Source organism: Geotrypetes seraphini, chromosome 12 (genome assembly GCF_902459505.1).
Source record: "Geotrypetes seraphini chromosome 12, aGeoSer1.1, whole genome shotgun sequence".
Taxonomy (NCBI): domain Eukaryota; kingdom Metazoa; phylum Chordata; class Amphibia; order Gymnophiona; family Dermophiidae; genus Geotrypetes; species Geotrypetes seraphini.
In genome coordinates, this window is record NC_047095.1 from 12,068,173 (window position 1) to 12,090,891 (window position 22,719).

General features: G+C 43.7%; 1 protein-coding gene across 1 annotated transcript in view; it reads left to right on the forward strand.

Annotated features, from left to right (window-relative positions):
• COL11A1 (collagen type XI alpha 1 chain) overlaps window positions 1–22,719 on the forward strand; it is a 528,076-nt gene that overhangs the window by 399,137 nt on the left and 106,220 nt on the right. The window contains exons 47-49 of the mRNA XM_033916645.1: window positions 1,703–1,756; window positions 5,173–5,226; window positions 5,307–5,360. Coding sequence (XP_033772536.1) covers window positions 1,703–1,756; window positions 5,173–5,226; window positions 5,307–5,360 — 162 coding nt within the window. The remainder of the gene's footprint in view (window positions 1–1,702; window positions 1,757–5,172; window positions 5,227–5,306; window positions 5,361–22,719) is intronic.

Consider the following 22,719-nt stretch of genomic DNA (forward strand, 5'->3'; position numbering starts at 1 on the left):
GTAACCTTCATAGACTCCAGCGGATTCAGAACACCGCAGCTAAACTAATCTTCGCAAAAAGCAAATTTTACCACGTCTCCCCGCTTCTGTCTAAGCTTCACTGGCTCCCAGTAATCCTTAGGGTTCACTACAAATGCGCCTGCCTAACCTTCAAGTCTCTACATGGCATCCTGCCTCCCCTTTTTCCACTATCTTGGAACTCTTCTAATCCCAACACCACCCGATCCACTCAAAAATTCAAACTATCCTTCCCCTCTTTAAAAGGCATATCTCATGCAGGAAAATTAGGGACTTCCCTCTTCTTCAGGATCACCGAACTCTGGAACAGCTTTACTACCCCGCTTCGGAGCCTGACCTCCCTCCAACTCTTCCGAAAACATTTGAAAACTTGGCTTTTCTCTAAAATAATAATAATAATAATAATAACTTTATTTTTATATACCGCCAACAATCTTGCGACTTCTAGGCAGTTTACAATATAAGAAACTGTTTACAATAAAAGAAACTGTAAATACAATAAAAATAAAGAGAAACTTTACGTACAGCGAATTGAAGAGTATAGCAGTGAATATCTCGTACAACGAATTAAAGAGTATAGCGGTGTACATCTGATAACATTAATAATGTTAACGTCAGTTTGTGTGTTGCAAGGCCAGGAAGTGCCAAGTTGTTTACACAGAAGTAGAAATGTTCCGTAAGTTGAATAGAGTGTTCATATTTAGTGATTGGGGGTTGGGTTAATAGTTTGCAAGTTCAGGTATGTGGTGATATTACGAGGGGGGTTGATGTTCCGGTTCGTTGCCTAGGTATTTCAGGAATAGGTAGGTTTTTAGGTGTTTCCTGAATTCTTCATATTTGTTTGTGTGCGCGATTAGTTTTCCTAGGTCTTTACCCCATATGGCTGCTTGATATGATAGTAGTTGTTGATGGTGTCTCTTATATTTGCACCCTCTAGCCGGTGGGGAGACAAATTTCATGTGTGTTTTTCTTTCATGTCTATTGGTTGGGAATGAGAAGAGGTCTGTGATGTATTCTGGGGCTAGACCATTTAATACTTTGAAGCAGAGACATCCTAGTTTGAACTTCGTGCGCGCCTCCATCGGCAGCCAGTGTAGGAGTCGGTAGGAAGGAGTTATGTGATCGGACTTCTTCAGCCCGAAAATCATCCTGACTGCTGCATTTTGTATCACTTGTAGTCTTTGCATTTGCTTCTGTGGGATTGTTAGATGTAATGATCCCTCCCTCTTCGATATACTAAGTCCCTCTAAACTTCTCTTTACTAAGTCCTTCTACTTTTCATTGTAGTTCCTTTCTATATCAATTCTTGTAAACCGTGCCAAGCTCTACTTCTGTGGAGATGATGCAGTATACAAACGTAAGGTTTAGTTTAGTTAGTTTAGTTTAGTTAGAAAGAGAAACACAGAAACATGACGGTAGATAAAGGTCAAATGTTTCTGTGTTTCTAGACTGCCCATCCGCAGTAACCATTATCTCTTTCTCTCTCTATAGAAACATAGAAATATGACGGCATTAGGTTATGTACATTTATATTTTACTATAAGGTGAAAATTATTTAATATATTCTATTGTCCTCTTGCATATTAAAAAGAATCCTGCTTTTCTATTTCATTTTAAAATATGTTTTAAAATGTGTGTGAAACAATCATACACAAATATATTTACATTTATTTTATATTATTAGGGTCTACCTGGCCCACCCGGTGAGAAGGGAGAAAATGGTGATGTTGGTCCAATGGTAAGTACTTTATGTTAAATTAGTAAAATCCCTTCAAAACTCTTCTTGTAATCATTTCAACATATCCAAAAACCAAAGAGCAGTGGAAATGATCACACCATTAAAAGGTATTAAAATATTGTATTAACAGAAGTAGAAGCAAATAGCTTTTAAACCTCTGTGAATAGCCATTTTCAATATATCCAAAAACCAAACAGCCCCTTTTACAAAGCCGTGGTAGCGATTCACAATGCAGCAAATGCAACACAGCCCATTCAATTCCTATGGGCTGCGTGGCATTTGCCATGCCAAGACTCACTACTGCAGCTTTGTTAAAGGGGCCTAAAGTTTGGGGGAAATGATCACACAACAAATTGATACAAAAATATTGTGCATATTAATACGAGCTAAAACAACTTAGAAAGCAATCCAGATAGGGTGGTATATCATCTGAAGTAAAATTTTTCAAGAATTTCATCAACAGGCCCATCTAAAAACCATCAAAACATGACAACACCATCTAAAAAAAAGAGCATTCCATAGGAGTGACCAGTCAGAAAATAATAACCCAAAGTCAAACAAACAAAAAAAAAAAAAGAAAGAGTTAAAAATAAAACCATAAAATTATTTTTTAAATGTGCTGCTACATCAGCAGGTAGTGTTAGGGCTTATGCACTGATAGATAAAACATGTTTGAGTACTTGTCTGTGTGGACTTTGCACTTAAGATATATTGGGGCCCTTTTATTAAAGCCACAGCAAAAGTGACTTATACCCTCTTTTACAAAGGCGCGCCAAGCATTTTAACGTGCACTAAATGCTAACATATCCATAGACTTATAATGGGCACATTAGCGTTTAGCGCGCATGTATATTTAGCGCACGCTAAAACGCATAGCGCACCTTAGTAAAAGGCGCCCTTAGTGTGCCCGTTATATGAGTCTTTCCTGCACACAAAGGCCACTTGATCCATGGTCAGAAAATGGTACTTTTTCCCATTTTCTGAATTAGTGGCCATGCGCTAACTTTGCCATTTGTGTGTGGCCATTAAAAAAACCTTTACATCATGAGCCCCTATGATGCCTATTTTGTACATGCTAATCAATTACCGTGTGGCAATGCCTCACGCACTAACTGATTAGTTCTGCCACACCCACTCTCAACCCCTAACACATGCCTTAGAATAAAATTAAAAATATATTTTTGCACACAGAAAGGCAAATATGCAGCGGGATACCAGCACATGTCCCATGGTAAGCCTTTATAAGGTGTTAAGTAAAAGGACCCCATTGACTTTACCTGCTAGCCCAGGGGTGGGCAAACTTTTTGACTCGTGGGCCACAGTGGTTTCTTAAATTTGACAGAGGGGCCGGACCAAAAGCATCTTTCTGTCCCTCCATCCCCCTGTGCAGCAGAACCCTTGCCCAGCTTCTATCCTTCCTTCCCTCCCATCCCTTGTGCAGCAGAACCCTTTAGCACCCACCCCTGCCATGCAGCCGAACCCCTGCTGACACTCCATCCTTCCTTCCCATCTAAATCCCCCCAACCTCGAGCCCTACATTCCTCCCTCCAGAGCAGTGTTGGGCCGGCAGCACTCTAAACAGGCTACTTTGAAGCCTTCTCTCGTCGGGGCCTTCCATGTGCTGCGTTACTGATGACATTATCAGTGATGTGACAGAGGGAATTCCCCGCTGAGAGAAGGCCACGAAACAGCCTGTTTAGATTGCTGCCGGCCCGACGCTGCTCTGGAGGGAGGTATGTAGGGTTCCCGGTCGACAGGGTTTGGATGATCGGCGGGCTGGTTTAAAAAAATGAAACGGGCCAGATATGGTCCACGGACCGTAGTTTGCCCATGTCTGTGCTAGCCTGTCTTAAGTGCTAAATCCAAACACTGTTTAGTAAACCCCTCAGCTTGCATGTCTCTTTCCTCCTTTTTAATGTTTTTTGTTGAGATTTTTTGTTTATGATATTTGGTGTAAGATAGGGTTACCAAATTTTCCATCTGGTAAAAGAGGATGCATGACCCCGCCCTAGGTCCGTCCCGTTCTGCTCCTGGGTCTGCCCTGTTCCACCCCAGCCCCACCCTGTTCCACAATCCAAACCTCGTCTCTTCGGCCTGTGGCCCCGATCTCACCAGCTTTTCAAAACCTGGACACAGTGCCAGGTTTTGAAAAGCCGTCCAAACGCCCAGACATGTCCTCTAAAACAGTGTTCTTCAACCACCGGTCCATGGACCAGTGCCGGTCCACAGAAATTTCCTGCCAGTCCACAGGGCCAGCAAGTGCATCAGGCCCAGCACAGTGTTCTTCAACTGCCGGTCCACGGTGCGATCGATGCGGCATTATCTTCGAGCCAGCTCCCTCTTCCTAACTGATTCAGTGCACAAAGCCATGTGCGATGGCTCCTACGGACATCCTGCGCCTGAACCGGAAGCCTTCTCTCTGACGTTGCAACGTCAGAGGGAAGGCTTCCAGATGAGGCACGAGACGTCCAAGGTACAATTAGTACTATTATGGGGGCGGTGTCTGGGGTGGAGATTGTGTAGAGATGGGCGGGGTCTGGCCCACAACTTAGCCCAGTGTTCTTCAACCGCTGGTCCACCGACCGATACCGGTCCACAGAATAATTCTTTTATTTCTGCCGGTCCATAGGTGTAAAAAGGTTGAAAAACACTGCTCTAAAAGAAGACATGTCTGAGGAAATCTGGGCATCTGGTAACCCTAGTGTAAGATATTGGCAAGGCTATTTTGGTGATATTTAGCTGAATTTTTGCAAGCCAGGAGTGGCTCCTGACTGACTAAGTCCCATTTAGCCCGCTATCCACCGATATTCAGTGGGAGATAGCTGGTTATTTCCTGCTGAATATCATACTGACTGGCCAGTCCAGTGACTAGCTAAATCATGCAACGTAGCTGGACTCTTCCGATTTTTATCAACTGGCCTGCTAAGGCATGTGGCCAGATAGACCTGCCGAAAAGACTGATCTATATTTGGCCGTTATCCTTAGCCGGCCAGCCAATGCCATTATTTAACAACCAAGTCTGTAATCCATATTTATTTTTTAGTGGAAAGATTAAGGGAGAGAACTCCCTGAATCCCTTCTGTAATAGCTGTCCCAAATGAGCTCAAATAGTGAGTCATCTACATACATTCTCTTTATGAAATGGGGAATACATGTATAGATTTCTGACATACCCAAAATATGCCCACAACACATCCACTTGATATTTATGTGTGGTGAGGATTTATACTTGTAATACCCAGTTTCAGAAAGCTTATATTTACATGTAAATACATCTGTGATATACACATATAAATGTATTTGCACATGCAAATCAAAATTAGAACTTCTAGGATAAGGGCCATAATGTATGATATCACAAGTACATTAATATTTGAATGATACTTATTATTGTTTTTATTTTCTTTCTTAAACAGGGTCCACCTGGTCCTCCAGGACCAAGAGGTCCTCAAGGTCCTAATGGAGCCGATGTAAGAATCCCATATTACTTTTGCATAAAATATGATGTTAAAAAGGCATATCATCCTAAGCCAAGTTGCTCTTTTTATAGGGCCCACAAGGTTCTCCAGGTCCAGTTGGCACAGTTGGTCATGTGGGTGACAAGGTAAGAAAGCAGATATTAACACCTACTTCTAAGTCGGAGTAAAATACAGTTCATTTTTGTTGTATTTATCTTTTATCATACAAGTTTATTACAGAACATGCTACATTACAAAAAGCAATACAATTTCAATTCCTGACAGGAGAGAAGAATGGGCGCCAAGACTGCCCTGGGCTATGTTTATGTGGAAAACTTATTTTAACTCCCCTCAAGTACTTCCAACTGGGCAGTTATACCAGCAAATGCTCCATGTTCCTCTGTATAGAACCAAGCTAGAAATTTTCAAAGGGACCATAAGAAGTTTCCTTTTAAAAATAAGCATGCAGACAAACTGAAAATTGCCTCATTAGTGATAAAATGTCAAAGAGAAAGAGTAAATATTGCATCTGCAGTTCTTAAATGTCAGACATAACGACTGTAATTACTACCCACCTTTAAAGTATATATCAATGCATAATTATAGCACATAAAGTTATATTTGACTTTCAAAACACATTGAAATAGTCACTTACCTTTGAAAATAAGAAGTTTTTTGAAATAAATATTTAACAGCTAGTTATTAATGTGTTCTTCTTCCTTTTTACCTTCACTCAGAGAAATCCTTTGCAACCTTTAAGGGACAATTAAAGGTCTTTAGTTCTTAATATACTTCTTCCTCTCTACTGTGTGGGCAGAATTGAATTGAATTCTCTATTTCCTCCCTTACCACATTGTTCATCCCTCTCCTCTACATTTTTATTTTTATTGTAATCCGCTGATTCCCTCTTTCCTCATGTTCTCAATAGTTTTTCTTCACATTTTTGACTTACTTTTTTGTTGTTGATTGTTTGTTTTGTTTTTACCCTAAGGGGCTCATAATAATAATAATTTTTTTTAAACGTTCAAAACGTGGCCTAAATCGGTACTTGGACGATCAAAAAGACAGATCGTCCAAGGACTGATAATCAAAGCTGGTTTTAAACGTATCTAAAACCAGCTTAAGCCTTAACCCTGCCTCTAAATGCCTAGAGTGAAAAGATGCATTTTTAGAGGAGGGGAAAGGGCGGGAGGTGGGCGGGAGATGGGCCAAACTAGACTTAGTCGTACTGCAAGTATAACCAAAAGTATAAGGAGATCACCCAGTCAGAACTTATACGTTTTGACTTAGACCAAGTCAAAACAGGTATAAGTTCCGAATAGGGTCCGCTGAGCCAATCATGGCTGCCACAATCAGCTCAGCAGCCCTGGCAACCTGCCCACCCCACCGCAACAATCACAGCAGGAGAGATGCCTAATCTCTCCTGCCACTATTGCGATCCTCCCTAACGGCCGCAAACCAGCAGGAGAGATCCCAAGCCCTCCTGCTAACACCCTGAACCTCTGATAACACTGGCAAGAGGGAGCTCAGGCCCTCTTGTTGAAGATGGCCCCGCCACCCCCTGCGAACCCCCCACCCTCCGAACAACCCACCACCACCCTGGACCCCCCACCACTACTCCTTATCCCCCTCTAACCTTAACGTTGGCTTCCGGATGGGTCCCCGGTCCAGCCAGACGGCAGGCCAGCCATCCTCAGAAGGGCCTAGGGCATGATTGGCTCAGGCACTTAAGGCCAACCCAACCCAAGTGCCTAAGGCCCCACCCATAGGAGGTGCTTAAGACAACTGGGCTCCTTCCTTGTGCATCCCACAATGCACTGGGAAGGGGCAGGCCCGCCATTCTTAGGATCGGGGGATGCTGGACAGCTGGACCGGGGACTGCCGACCAAAGTTATGGTTAGTATAGGGGGGTCCGAGATGGTGGTGAAGTTCACAGGGGTTAACGTGGGGTGGGGGCCATCTTCGGCAGGAGGACCTGGGCTTCCTCCTGCCGGTGTTGTTGGGGGTTTACGTGTGCCGGCAGAAGGGCTTGGGATCCGTCCTACCGGTTTGCGGCCATTCGGTGGGGGGATCGTGGTCGTGGCAAGAGAGATTAGCATCTTTCCTGCCACGATCGTTTGGGATGGATTCTGTAACCGGTGTTGTTTTTGACAGACCCCGGTTATAGAATTCAGCTTTTAGGCGAAGGACTGGCCTCTCCTTCACCTTCCCAATGTACATTACATGAAATGGGAACTGTTAGCCACCCATTGGTAAACCTTGCGATTTCCTGACTAACTTCAGGTAAAAAGCTGACAACTCATGTTACTAACATCCAGGGTACTTTGTAATAGGGTGCCCAGGCTATGGTGCAGAGAATGCATAGGTTTTACCTGCTTTATAAAAGCAATGTGTATTTTGGACGTTTGGGACTTGGGCAATATTTTGGTTGGGAATGTGTTTTAAGGTTAAACGTAGTGGTGGTCTGGGCGATTAAACTGCTGAACGTAAATGTAGGCCATTCTAAAAAAAATACCTCATTTTGGATGGTTTTTTTTCAGAATGGACGTTTCCCTGCTGCTACTTTCAGTGTTTAGGGTCTTAGGCCAAACGGGGACTTAAACGTTTTTTTAAATTATCTAATTGTTTTTATTACTTTTTTAAATTATTATTGTAAACTGCTTAGATTTGCCTCTTGATTTTATATTTGCGGTATATCAAATAAATTGAACTTGAACGTATATTATTTTGGTAGAGGTCCCATTTTAAGCATTGGAACCTAGTTACTAGTAATATGTGTTAATGGTACTAGAGCATGCTGTTATGGTGGAACACTTACTCTAGCTATACATATTTGGATTGATGTCACAGTATATTAAGCTATATAGACCATGATGTGAAACACTGTAGAAATGCAATATTTAAGAAAACTATAGTACAGGTAGTCCCTGGGTTAAGACCGGGTTCTGTTTTTTTAAACTGTTCTTATGTTGAATTTATATGTAATTTGGATCCTAGTATTCTTCTCATCTTCTTCACCTTATTGAGGCCCCTCTTGCATTACTTTCCATCCATCCCATTTTTCCCTCTCCACCACCACATCCAACATTACTCCCTCTCATCTCTCTCTTCCCCATGCATCTCTACCTCACTCCTCTCCCACCACCATGTCCAATAATTCTCTCTCCCTCCCTATGCCCAACAATTTTCCTCTTTCTTCATCTCCCCATGTGCACAATCACTCTTTTCTTCTCACTCAAACACCCAATTCCCCTATTTCCTCCCCACCTCAGCATCTCTTCCCCTCACTCCCTCCATTCTTCCATCCTATGGCTCATGTTTCCCCCTCCCTCCATTCTGTGTCCCAAATTAATGCCCCCTCTCTCCTTCCTTCCATCCTTTGTCTGAAGTTTATGTTCCATCCCTCCTGAGTCTCAATACGCCCTTCTCTCTCCCTCCTGTGTCTCAACATGACCCTCTCCCTCCCTCCCTCCCTTCCTCTATTATGTCCCCCAAGTATGTGCCTCCGTCCCGTGCGTGTTTACCTTCTTCTGGCTAGCTCCAACCCTCTTCCAGCCGCAGTCATTTCTCTGCATAAAGCAACGGGCAGCGGCTCCTCAGAGGGAAGGCTTCCGGTTGAGATGTGGGATGGGTGTAGGAGCTGCTGCCTACGGCTCTGTATAGAGAAATGACTGCAGCTGGAAGAAAGGAGCTGGCCAGAAGAAGATAAACACCCATGGGAGGGAGGCACATACTTGGGGCAAAGAATGGAGGGGAGGGATGAGAGGGAATGTTGTAACATGGGACGGAGGAAGAGGGGCGTGTTGAGACTTGGGAGGCAGGGAGAGGGGCCCGCTGGGACACCTAAGGTAGAACGAGGACCCCCGTTCATAAGTATGAGTTTGACATAAGTCAGATGATCATAAAATGGGGACTGCCTGTACACTTAATTTCAAAGTCATTCAAACATAAGTCAAGAATTCACTGCTTGCCCTGGTATCAGTAGCATAGAATGTTGCTACTATTTGGGTTTCTGCCAGGTACTTGTAACCTGGATTGGCCACTGTTGGAAACAGGATAAAGGGTGGCTAGATGGACCACTGGTCTGACCCAATATGGCTATTCTTATGTTAAGAAAAGTTTGTGGCAAATGACTCACCTCTAACCTCATGGTGGCATACACACTGGTTGAGTACCAATGATCCAGAGTGTATGCCTACTTGGGAATTTCCTCCAGAATGCCCCACAGTGCACCACTATGAGGTATGCTTTCTACTGTTAATCACCATCACGGATTTTAAGCTAATATGGCAGACAATACGATTTTAATTAATAAATATGAAATTAAAATGTGACCCTCTGAGCAAAAAGATAGCAAAAGTGGGATATGCAACTTAGAGGGATACCAACTGCACAACTCTGAAAAATTTCAGCCTCAGATATAGACTAATTACAGCCCTCATGGAACGGTGAAGTAAATACATTTACCTTGTTAGTCCATGATAGAAATCTCTACCACGGCTTTGTAAAAGCCAGCGTATGTCTTTAAAAAAGGAGACGTTTATCAATAAAAAAGTAATTAATCACAGAAACCATATACCCCACTTTAGATACCTGCAGTGTTTAGGCTGTAGAATAAGAAAAATATCAAGTTGTGAAAAAAAAATTATATGGCTCCAATTAGAGAATGACACGGTGACAAAATTAATCACCGTTCCCGTCCCCGCGGATAACCGCGGTAAACCATCTTCATGTCATTCTTTAAGGAGAGAGGGAAGAATCAGGGTATGAATGGCCACAACCACTGACCCTCAAGCTTTGCATTGAAGAATGCTGGTGTAGAAGGACTGAGGTTGAAATAGACACTAGAAAATGACATGGGATTATTTCCCGCGGTTATCTGCGGGGACGGGAACGGTGATGAATTTTGTCACCATGTCATTCTCTAGTTCCAATCTACAGATCCCTATAGTACATAAAGCATTCAAAAATAAAAGTAGCCCCTCCAGATTTATAGCATTCTTTCTGGTGTCTTTTGTGTTCTTTCTGGTTTGCCTTTGTTGGTTCCTTTTTCCATTTTCTGAAGGATGATTTCTTGTCGCTTATCGCCTTTTTAACTGCATTTGTTATCCACGCTGGATTTGTAGTTCGATTTTTTTTGCACCCTTTCCTAAACCTTGGGACGTACAGGTCTTGTGCCTCGTGCACTGTGCCCTTAAGCAGGGTCCAGGCTTCCTCTACGGTCTTCATCTTCCCTGAGCTGTTGCTGAGCTTTTTTCCCACCATTTTCCTCATGGCCTCGTAGTTTCCTTTTCTGAAGTTGAGTGCTGTCATTGTGGTTCTTTTCACCTTTGATGTTCCTATGTTTAATTTATACTGGATCATGTTGTGATCGCTGTTCCCTAATGGTGCTAGTACTACCACCTCCTTTGCGGGTCCCTCTAGCCCGTTGAGGATTAGGTCCAGAGTGGCATCCCCTCGCGTTGGTTCCGTGACCAGCTGCTCCATGAAACAGTCCCTCATCGCCTCTAGGAATTTAGTTTCTCTCGTGCAATTTGAGTGCCCAATGTTCCAGTCTATTCCCGGGTAGTTGAAATCCCCCATAACCACCACCCTTCCACTTTTGCACACCTGCCTCAATTCGGCCTCCAGGTCCAGGTCGTTCGCTTCTGGCTGTCCTGGTGGGCGATAGTACAGTCCCAATTTGATGTCAGCTCCTTCCCCTCCTGTCAGCTTAACCCATAGTGACTCCAAACTGTCTGCCCTTATTGTTGTTTCTGTCCTGGATGAAGGAATGGAGTCCTTTATATACAGTGCTATTCCTCCACCCTTCTTGTGTGCCCTGTCCCTCCTGTAGAGTTTGTACCCTGGCAGGGCCACATCCCATTTGTTGTCCTCGGACCACCATGTCTCTGTGATTCCTATTATGTCTAAGTCCTTACTTCTGGCTATAACTTCTAGCTCCCCCATTTTAGTCCTTAGGCTCCTAGCATTTGTGTATAGGCAATTTAAGTCCCGGTTTGTTACCTTTTCTTTTGGATCTCCTCGTGAATTGATGCTCCTGCCGATCTCCTCACGGCTGCCAGTCCCCGAGCCTCGTTCTGTTCACCCTCCTCCTGTGGTGTGTCTGTGTCTGTGTCGTCTTCATCCCTCTCCTGTAGTATGTCTATCCCGTCCTCTGCCCGCTTCTTTGTGCTTGGGTAGCCCTCTGGTTCTGGCTGTTTCCTCCTTTTCTTGCTCTTTAGCTCTATTTGCTTCTCGGGTCCCTGTAATGCATCTTTGGGTTTATGACCAAAAAGTGTCCATTCAGTCTCTAGCCCTCTATCGCCATTTCCTGATTCAGTATCCTTGTTTGATACTGTGGTCCGATGTGTCGAGGTCAGATCAACTATCGGCTTTCCCCTTGTTAAAAAGCTTAATCAGCACCAATAACAAACAATTAGCACCTCATAATTGGCTTAAATTACAATTAATTGTCTAGCAGGCACCTAGTCTAAGACATCTACCAGAAAGTAGGCATGGTAAGGGGCAGATTGTGGACGTGTTTGGCATGTAGGAACCTGTTTTGGACTTAGGCACCAGTATTTAGGCCAAGAAAACCCTCTAACCTCATGGTGGCATACACACTGGTTGAGTACCAATGATCCAGAGTGTATGCCTACTTGGGAATTTCCTCCAGAATGCCCCACAGTGCACCACTATGAGGTATGCTTTCTACTGTTAATCACCATCACGGATTTTAAGCTAATATGGCAGACAATACAATCGTATTGTCTGCCATATTAGCTTAAAATTAATTAATTAATTAATAATAAATAAATAATAATAAATAAATAAATAATACATAATAAATTAATAAATATGAAATTAAAATGTGACCCTCTGAGCAAAAAGATAGCAAAAGTGGGATATGCAACTTAGAGGGATACCAACTGCACAACTCTGAAAAATTTCAGCCTCAGATATAGACTAATTACAGCCCTCATGGAACGGTGAAGTAAATACATTTACCTTGTTAGTCCATGATAGAAATCTCTACCACGGCTTTGTAAAAGCCAGCGTATGTCTTTAAAAAAGGAGACGTTTATCAATAAAAAAGTAATTAATCACAGAAACCATATACCCCACTTTAGATACCTGCAGTGTTTAGGCTGTAGAATAAGAAAAATATCAAAGTTGTGAAAAAAAAAATATATATATGGTTCCAAATCTACAGATCCCTATAGTACATAAAGCATTCAAAAATAAAAGTAGCCCCTCCAGATTTTTATAGTTTTCATCTCTGTCATTTGCAACCCACCTAAAGGCCGACGCGTGAGCGGACTGCTGGGTATGATGGACCACTGGTCTGACCCAGCAGCGGCAAATCTTATGTTCATATGTTCTTATTTTCGCTCAGTTAGTCACAAATAAATGTAGTAATATCTTTAGTTTGATTTGCCATGATACAGAACACTAAATTTATCTTTTAAGAAATGTCATGGCTGTTCTAGTTTCCTGACTTCAGCAATCTGAATGAGATTTTATTTTTCAGCATGAGATTTTAAATTTACTATTAAACGTCAAACATTTTTTTCCTGTAACGTTTCTTTCAAACAGCTGTTCCTGCAGTATTAGGCTCTATCCTATGGTAATTGCCCGCAACAGGAATGTTTTGAGCTGAGGGCAATGTACCTGGCATTATCTCAAACAATCTCCATAGTTAGAGCCTGTTTCCAAGGGATCACTGTTTCTAGAAGATTGAAAAAAAAAAAAAAAAAAAGGAATGGAATGGAAATATGTTGCTTCCACTGTGAATTCCAAATGTGCCATTACATGAAATGGGAACTGTTAGCAACCCAGTGGCAAGCCTTGCGATTTCCTGACTAACTTCAGGTAAAAAGCTGACAACTCATGTTACTAACATCCAGGGTATTTTTGTAACAGGGTACTCAGGCTATGGTGCAGAGAATGCATAGGTTGTACCTGTTTTAAAAGGCAATGTGTGTTTCATGCCTTTATAAAACCACCCCAGTGAAAGTACAGTAGGTGCATACATTTTGAAGCTGTTTTGAGGCAGGTAGATGTGTGTGATTGTATGTGCTGAAAATAATAGGCACAAATCACGCAATTTGCAAATAAATAGAATTTTCACCCTGATCTACTGTTCTCTACTCCTGACCTGCCTACATATACAGTATATATCACATAAAAATAGATGCTATGGCTTTTTATAGCTGATGCATATATGTGGAATATCCAAAAGACTCTTATTTTGACCTGTTTTTTAAAAGTAACAGGGCTAGTTACTATGCTGTGATAAAAGCTACAGTTTTACTTCATGAGTCACTAATCTGTTGGTTAATGACTCGGTATATTGACCTTGTATGTTGTAGATTGGAAATGCCAGGTATTTCTGCTCCAGCATCACAGGTATAACGGTCCCGAATTTGAGCCCACTATCTTCTAAAGGGGAGAGTGGTGTCAGGGTCAAACCCTCGCCAATCCAATTATATCTCTCCAACCTCCCCCAAACAGCTCCCCAGTGGCATAGTAAAGGGGGGGGGATGGCGGGGAGCAGTACACCCCGAGCGCCATGTTTGTGGGGATGCCAGTACCCCTCCCCCTCTCAGCCCCACCTCTTCCCACTCTTCCCCTCGCCATGCACGCGCCCCCTTCCCTTCCCCACGAAACCTCAAATTGATCACCGCCGTGAGCCGCAACTTTAACGTGCTCCTCATGACCGCGTTATCTCTCACGCTGACATCACTTCGGGGCTGCGCATAGGAAGTGACGTCAGTGAGAGAGACGATGGGGTCGCGAGGAGCAGGTTGAAGTCCTTGTTGCTTGTGATGGTGAACACCTAGAGGTACAGACAAAGGAAAGGGAATGGTTTTCATAATATCCCTAATGAATATGCATTCTTTCTCGACAAAACATGTACAGCAGGGGACTGCTCCCATATATTTGTATATGGACCCAAACAAATCAGGGTGACATAACATAATGTACCAAAGAAATCTTTCTATAAAAAAATTTGGTTTGCAATTAGAAACCTGGGCCCAAAAATGTGTTAAAATCACTATTCCAATCACTGGGAGTTCTAATCGACAAGTCAATGAAGCCATCCGTGCAATGTGCAGCGGCGGCGGCGAAAAGGTCAAAGAGAATGCTAGGAATGATAAAGAAAGGGATCACGAACAGATCGGAGAAGGTTATCATGCCACTGTACCAGGCCATGGTGCGCCCTCACCTGGAGTACTGCGTCCAGCACTGGTCGCCGTACATGATGAAGGACACGGTACAACTCAAAAGGGTCCAGAGAAGAGCGACTAAGATGGTTAAGGGGTTGGAGGAGCTGCCGTACAGCGTAAGATTGGAGAAACTGGGCCTCTTCTCCCTCAAACAGAGGAGATTGAGAGGGGACATGATCGAAACATTCAAAATACTGAAGGGAATAGATTTAGCAGATAAAGATAGGTTGTTCACCCTCTCCAAGGTAGGGAGAACGAGAGGGCACTCTCTAAAGTTGAAAGGGGATAGATTCAGTACAAACGTAAGGAAGTTATTCTTTACCCAGAGAGTGGGGGAAAACTGGAATGCTCTTCCAGAGGCTTTTATAGGGGAAAACACCCTTCAGGGATTCAAGACAAAGTTAGACAAGTTCCTGCTGAACCAGAACGTACGCAGGTAGGGCTAATCTCAGTTAGGGCGCTGGTCTTTGACCAGAGGGTCGCCGCATGAGCGGACTGCTAGGCACGATGGACCACTGGTCTGACCCAGCAGCGGCAATTCTTATGTTCTTATGTTGGCAGTTGAGAAAGTTCTGTTCCAACATTATTGAAATTGACATAGTTCAAAGGTCTTTACAGATGTTGCCATGCCAGTTCAGCAGTGAAAAACAAAAAATAAAACCAGAACAGCAGCCTACAAAGGAACAGTTTTCACCCCTCTGTGCAGCAAAATACTTGGTTTTTCACTGCTGAAGAACTGTCAGATAAGTGACGTGGAGGCGCATAATAAAAAAAAAAGTCTAATCCCCTTTTGGCCTAAAGCCCTAAACGCTGAAAGTAGCAGCAGGGAAAATGTCCATTCTCAAAAAAATGTCCCAAAATGAGGGTGTTTTTTTTTTTTAGAATGGCCTACCTCTATGGCTGCCTGTGTGTGAGGTTTGTTTTTCTCCGTTTTGTTATTTATCATTTTTTGTCCTTTGTGTCTTTTGATGTGATATGAATGAAGTCCTTCTGTTAAACTAAATATACACTACCTCTATATTCAGCAGTTTAAACGCCCAGACCACCACTACGTCTAAACTTACATCACGTTATCGACAAAAAAATAGCCTAAGTCCCAAATGCCCAAAACAAGACATTTTAGGCGAAGGAGGGGCCAGTCCTTTGCCTAAAAGCTGGATTCTGTACCCGGCATCTGTCAAAAACACCACCGGTCACAGAATCTAACCCCCCCCCTCCCCGAAACGATCGCGGCAGGAGAGATGGCTCATCTCCCCTGCCGCGATCACGATCGCCCTACCCCGAACTGCCACGACCCGCAGCAACAGAGATGCCCAATCTTTCATGCCGTGGTTTGTAGGGGTGATCGTGATCATGGCAGGAGAGATGCCCAATCTCTCCTGCTGCGATCCACATCCCAACCCAGAACCAATACCAGCAGGAGGGAGCCCGACCCCTCCTGCCGAGGTGCGAGCCTCGTGACCCCCCACCCCCTTAAAATATAGGCAGGAGGGATCCAAGGCCCTCCTCCCCATGATACACCCCTCCACCCCCCTTACAATATAGGCAGGAGGGATCCCAGGCCCTCCTGCCCATGGCAACCCCCCCCCTTACAATGCGGGCAAGAGGGATCCCAGGCCCTACTGCCCATGATGCACCCCCCCATGACCGCCCCACCTAAACCCCAATTGGTCTCCCTGAACCCTGTGACCCCCCAACCCCCACCCTCGACACCCCCCTCCACTTATAGTTAGTTGGCTTGGTGGCCGGGTCCCAAGCCCATCTGCCTGGCAGGCCTGCCATCCTCTGAGGAGGGGACTTAGGCGCCTGGACCAACTGACGCTTATCAAGAAAGTGCAATTTTGTAACAAGGAGCCTCTAAAAATTTAGACGGCCTTGAAAAAAATAGGAGCTATGCATGTTAGTTGTGGGCATTGCTACATATTAGGCGCCTTGTTGTAGAATCACTGCTCATAAGCGTGCTTAAATGCTTAGGTGCCTAACTTTTAGTTATGCCTAGAGCTGGCCTATTTCATGGGCACCGCCAAAATAGGTTCCGCTCTGCGTGATTCATTAAACAGTACCCAATTTTACTTGAACCGCGCTGAACAGTGCCTAATTAGGTACCTAACTTTTGGGCGCTTCTTATAGAATTTGCCCTTAAGTCTTAGCTGCTAAATTTCAGACCATTGCTCAAGCTTCATTAGGTCCTTCCTCATGTCTTCTGTACCATCAGGGGTGTCTACTCTTGCAGCTTTTGGTCTCATCTGCAAAGAGGTAAATCTTACCAGACAACCATTCAGCAATGTTACGTACAAAAATGTTAAAGTTAGGCGCCTAGATTAGTGTGCTTAACCGATCTAGGCGGCTAATTTATTTATTTAAGAACATAAGAAGTTGCCTCCACTGGGTCAGACCAGAGGTCCATCGCGCCCAGCGGTCCGCTCCCGCGGCGGCCCATCAGGTCTGTGACCTGTGAAGTGGTTTCTGACCATTTCTATAACCTTCCTCTAGTTCTATCTGTACCCCTCAATCCCCTTATCCTTTAGGAACCTATCTAAACCTTCCTTGAACCCATGTACTGTGCTCTGGCCTATCACAACCTCCGAAAGCGCGTTCCATGTGTCCACCACCCTCTGGGTAAAAAAGAACTTCCTAGCATTTGTTCTAAACCTGTCCCCTTTCAATTTCTCTGAGTGACCCCTAGTACTTGTGGTTTCCCACAGTCTGAAGAATCTATCCCTGTCTACCCTTTCTATGCCCTTTAGGATTTTGAAGGTTTCTATCATATCTCCTCTAAGTCTCCGCCTTTCCAGGGAGAACAACCCCAGCATTTTCAACCTGTCAGCGTATGAATAATTTTCCATACCTTTTATCAGTTTAGTCGCTCCTCTCTGGACCCCCTCAAGTACTGCCATGTCCTTCTTGAGGTGCGGCGACCATTACTGGACACAGTACTCCAGATGTGGGTGCACCATTGCACGATACAGCGGCCTGATGACTTCCTTCGTCCTGGTTGTGATACCCTTTTTAATGATACCCAACATTCTGTTCGCTTTCTTTGAGGCTGTCGCACACTGTGCCGATATTTTTAATGTTGAGTCCACCATCACCCCCAGGTCTCTTTCGAGGTTGCTCACCCCTCACTCACCCTCATTTTGTAGCTGAACATCAGGTTCTTTTTCCCTACATGCATGACCTTGCATTTCTCTACGTTAAAACTCATTTGCCACTTTTTTGCCCATTCTTCTAGTCTCGTTAGGTCCCTTTGCAGGTCTTCACAGTCTTCTGTGCTTCTAACCCTGCTGCAGAGTTTGGTGTCATCAGCAAATTTGATAACCTCACATTTTGTCCCCGTCTCCAGGTCGTTAATAAATATATTGAACAGGAGAGGTCCTAGCACCGACCCCTGTGGAACTCCGCTCGTGACCCATTGCCAGTCTGAATATTGGCCCTTTACTCCAACCCTCTGTTTCCTGCCTGCCAACCAGTGTTTGATCCATCGGTAGACATCCCCTTGCACCCGTGGTTCCACAGCTTTTTAAGTAGCCATTCGTGAGGTACCTTGTCGAAGGCTTTTTGGAAGTCAAGGTAAATGATGTCTATGGATTCCCCCTTATCCATCTGGCTGTTTATTCCCTCAAAGAAGTACAGTAAGTTTGTGAGGCACGACCTTCCATTGCAGAAGCCATGCTGGCTCACCTTTAGTTGTCCCTTGTTTTCTATGTGTTCGCAGATTGTGTCCTTTACCAGTGCTTCCATCATCTTTCCCGGAACCGAGGTCAAGCTCACCGGCCTGTAGTTTCCCGGGTCACCCCTTGATCCCTTCTTAAAGATGGGCGTGACATTTGCTATTTTCCAGTCCTCTGGGATCTCCCCAGTCCTCATGGATAGATTACATATTTGACAAAGTGTTTCCGCTATTTCGTTTCTCAGTTCTTTTATTACCCTTGGGTGGATGCCGTCCGGACCCGGTGACTTGTCGCTCTTTAGTCTGTCTATCTGTCAGAGTACATCTTCTTGGCTCGCCTCTAGTTGGACCAGCTTTTCATCGTGGTCTCCGTTTATAATCTCCTCGGGTTCTGGGATATTGGATGTGTCCTCTCTCGTGAAGACTGACGAGAAGAATTTGTTTAACCTGTCAGCTATCTCTTTTTCCTCCTTTATCACTCCTTTCCTGTCTCCGTCGTCCAGTGGTCCCACTTCCTCTCTGGCTGGTTGTTTCCCTTTCACATACCTGAAGAAGGGTTTGAAGTTTCTTGCTTCTCCCGCCAGTCTTTCCTCATATTCTCTCTTTGCTTTCCTGACCTCTCGATGGCATTCTTTCTGGTATATTTTGTGTTCTTTCTGGTTTGCCTTTGTTGGTTCCTTTTTCCATTTTCTGAAGGATGATTTCTTGTCGCTTATCGCCTTTTTAACTGCATTTGTTATCCACGCTGGGTTTCTAGTTCGATTTTTTTTGCACCCTTTCCTAAACCTTGGGACGTACAGGTCTTGTGCCTCGTGCACTGTGCCCTTAAGCAGGGTCCAGGCTTCCTCTACGGTCTTCATCTTCCTTGAGCTGTTGCTGAGCTTTTTTCCCACCATTTTCCTCATGGCCTCGTAGTTTCCTTTTCTGAAGTTGAGTGCTATCGTTGTGGTTCTTTTCACCTTTGATGTTCCTATGTTTAATTTATACTGGATCATGTTGTGATCGCTGTTCCCTAATGGTGCTAGTACTACCACCTCCTTTGCGGGTCTCTCTAGCCCATTGAGGATTAGGTCCAGAGTGGCATCCCCTCGCGTTGGTTCCGTGACCAGCTGCTCCATGAAACAGTCCCTCATCGCCTCTAGGAATTTAGTTTCTCTCGTGCAATTTGAGTGTCCAATGTTCCAGTCTATTCCCGGGTAGTTGAAATCCCCCATAACCACCACCCTTCCACTTTTGCACACCTGTCTCAATTCGGCCTCCAGGTCCAGGTCGTTTGCTTCTGGCTGTCCTGGTGAGTAAGCAGACAAAGGTAGCTGATATAAAGAACATAATGTGGAAAAAGGAACAACAGAGGTAGGAGTAGTCAGCTGATGAAGAAACCAAAGACCTGCCTGTAGCCATTTTTTCCATGAAACAGGTTTACCATGACATTGGAACATAGGGTTATTCCAAAGGGACACATCAGGGCTATCTTTGATGGAAATCTCTTCCATTGCGTGTAAAAGATGAAGGGCATGCTGCGTTGCACTCAACAGGGAATACTTCCTCAGTGATCTGGGTACTGGCATAGTTGTCAAGCAGGAAATATGGAAAGGTGCACAAATAAAATGCTCCATTTCAAGCCAGGAGGGAGGATCTTTAGGGTGTGGATCATTTACCCAGTGGGCTCCATATTTGGCCAAAGAGGCGGTATAATATAAATGAAAAACAGGCAAATTCAAGCCACCATGAACTTTAGAGGCCTTCAACTTAATGAGAGCTATGCGGGGCTTTTTCTTATTCCAGATAAAATCCAAAATTTTGGTGTTGAGCCACTGAAATAATGACTTTTTGCATAAAGATGGAAGCATGGAAAGGGTGTAGTTGATTTGTGGGGCTAGGGTCATCTTAATTGAAGCTATTCTGCCCCACCAGGATAAGAAGAGCGGGGACCATTGAGAAGTAGTAGTTAGGAACTGGTACTTAAGTTTAGATATGTTAAGGTCTTGAGCATGAAGTGGATCTTTGTGAATTAGAATTCCCAGATACTTCACAGCCCCCTGTGACCAATGGAAAGGGAAATGTGAGAGATCCGAGGATAAAATGTGGTCGTTAAGGGGAAAAAGCTCCGATTTCTCCCAGTTGACTAGATACCCAGAGAGCAGGGAGTACTGGGAAACAATGCTAATAAAAGGAAGAAGAGAATCAAGGGGCTCCCATATGAAAAGGAGGACATCGTCTGCATAGGCTGCCAACTTGATCTGTCGGTGAGTAGAAGTAATGCCTTTAATTAAGGGACATTGTCGAATGGCAGAGAGGAAAAGCTCCAAAGCCAAGTTAAACAGTAGAGGTGAAAGGGGGCAGCCCTGACGGGTCCCCCTGTGAAGGGAAAATTTGTTAGAGAGGGAGTTATTAATCAGAATGCGTGCGGTAGGTTGCCGGTATAAGGTTTTAATCCACTCCGTGAAAAATGGGCCAAAGTTATACCAATTCAAGACCCGGAATAGAAAAGGCCATTCCACACGGTCAAAAGCCTTCTCAGCATCAATGGCTAGGCCAACCACTGGTTCAGGGAGAGTTTTAGCGTGTGCATTGATATGATGAAAAAGTCTTATGTTATCCCCTATAAACCTATTCTTAATAAAGCCCACTTGATCTTTGTGGATTAGAGAAGAGATCGCTCTATTAAGCCTCATAGAGAGGAGTTTGGCCAGAATCTTATAATCAAGATTTAGAAGAGAGATGGGTCTGAAATTTTTAACCAAAGTAGGGTCTCTGTCCGGCTTAGGGATAACTACAATAGTGGCTTCAGTGAAGTTAAATTGTTTGTCCGGTGTGGAATGAAGGAAATTATAATATGTGAGAAGATACGGAGCTAAGAGAGCATGAAACTTTTTAAATAATTCATTAGTGAATCCATCAGGGCCAGAAGCCTTGCCGTTAGCTAATGAGGTTATTGCAGTTTCATCTCGGATATTGCAATGGGAGTATCTAAATCCAGTTTGAGAGAGTTTGGTAAAGTCGGATGGTCAATGGAGGCCAAAAAAAGAGTCTATAGCTGATTCTGAGGAGGAGAAGTCCGATTCATAAAGGTTAGAATAAAATTCCTCAAATTGAGAGGAAATCAAAGATTGGGTCATAACAGTCTGTCCGGATGGAGTTTGAACAGCTGTGATATGTAATCGTTTTGATTTGGTCTTAAGATATCGAGCCAGTGGACGTCCCATAAGGTTGTCTCCCATATAATGACCTGAAGCAGAGATAAATAAATCCCGTCTGGCTTTACAAGAAAGAAGAGTATTATATTCATATTTAAGATTTTGGATACGTTGGAATATAGACGGATCATATATGTGAGCTGACATGTGTTGCAGTTCCAAGGCCTTGATGGAGGATTCCAATTCTTCCTCTTTTTTCAGAGACAGCTTCTTTTTCCAGGAAGCAAGTTTGATCATTCCCCTCTGAGAGAAGCTTTATAAGCCTCCCAGACAATGGAGGGGCAAATCTCAGGATCTTTAGAGTTAAGTTCAAAAAATTCCACAGTAAAGAGTTTAATCTTTTCAACGATATCATCATCCAGGAGAAGAGAGTTGTTTAAGCGCCGGAAGAAGAATCTTTGCGAGGAGCAGAAGTAATCATGTGTAGAGAGATTGCTGCATGATCAGTGAGGGAAATCGGATGTATGATAGCGTCCAGCAGGGTTTGAGTGAGGGAAGAAGACAGAAGGAAAAAAATCGATTCTGGAGTAAGTGTTATGTGGCGGTGAAAAATGAAAGTACTCCTTGCCCTTCGGGTGTAACAGGCGCCAGGGATCAACAAGGGAGAAAGCTTCCTTAAGAGCATGCAAAGCTGAAAAAGACTTGGATTTAGAGGGCTTACAAGACGACGATCTGTCAATATAAATATCTTGAAGTTGATTAAAGTCCCCACCCAATATTAAAGAACAGGAACCATAGTCTAATAAAGTAAGTTGAAGATCTCTGAAAAATTCTGGGTGGTCCAGAACAGGGGCATAGATATTGAGGAATATGAAGTCTACTGAGTGCAATGCAGCATGTACCAAATACCACCTACCCTCAGTGTCTGTTTTGGAGGAATGGATGACTGGTGATAATTTAACACTAAACAGAATGGATACACCATTCTTTTTGCGTGGAGTTGCAGGAGAACTTATATGAGTGTAGTAGCCCCTCAACTGAAATTTCAGAGCAGCAGCATGGGGAAGGTGAGTCTTTTGTAGGTAAACTACATCTGGATGTTTGGCATTGATGTAGTTAGCTATCTTTTTCCGTTTAATAGGATGATTCAAACCATTCACATTGAAGGAAAAAACATGTAAGTCAGCCATAAGCAGAGATAAACAGTACAAAAATACAGCAAATTCTGCTATCGTTCAATAAGAGCAAAGAACAAATCAACTTAATGATAAGGACACTCCTGTCAGAGAAGAAGTAGAGAAAGAAAAAGAATAAGAAGGAAAAAGAAAAGAAGCTAGACAGATCAGCACAAAGCACAGCCGAAATGGGCCACACATTCATGCATGCGAATATACAATTAAAGGGTGCTCCTATGAGCACGAAGAAGAAACACATGTAGGAACAACTAACACATCTCCACACCTAAAAACTAAACAAGCAATGTGAG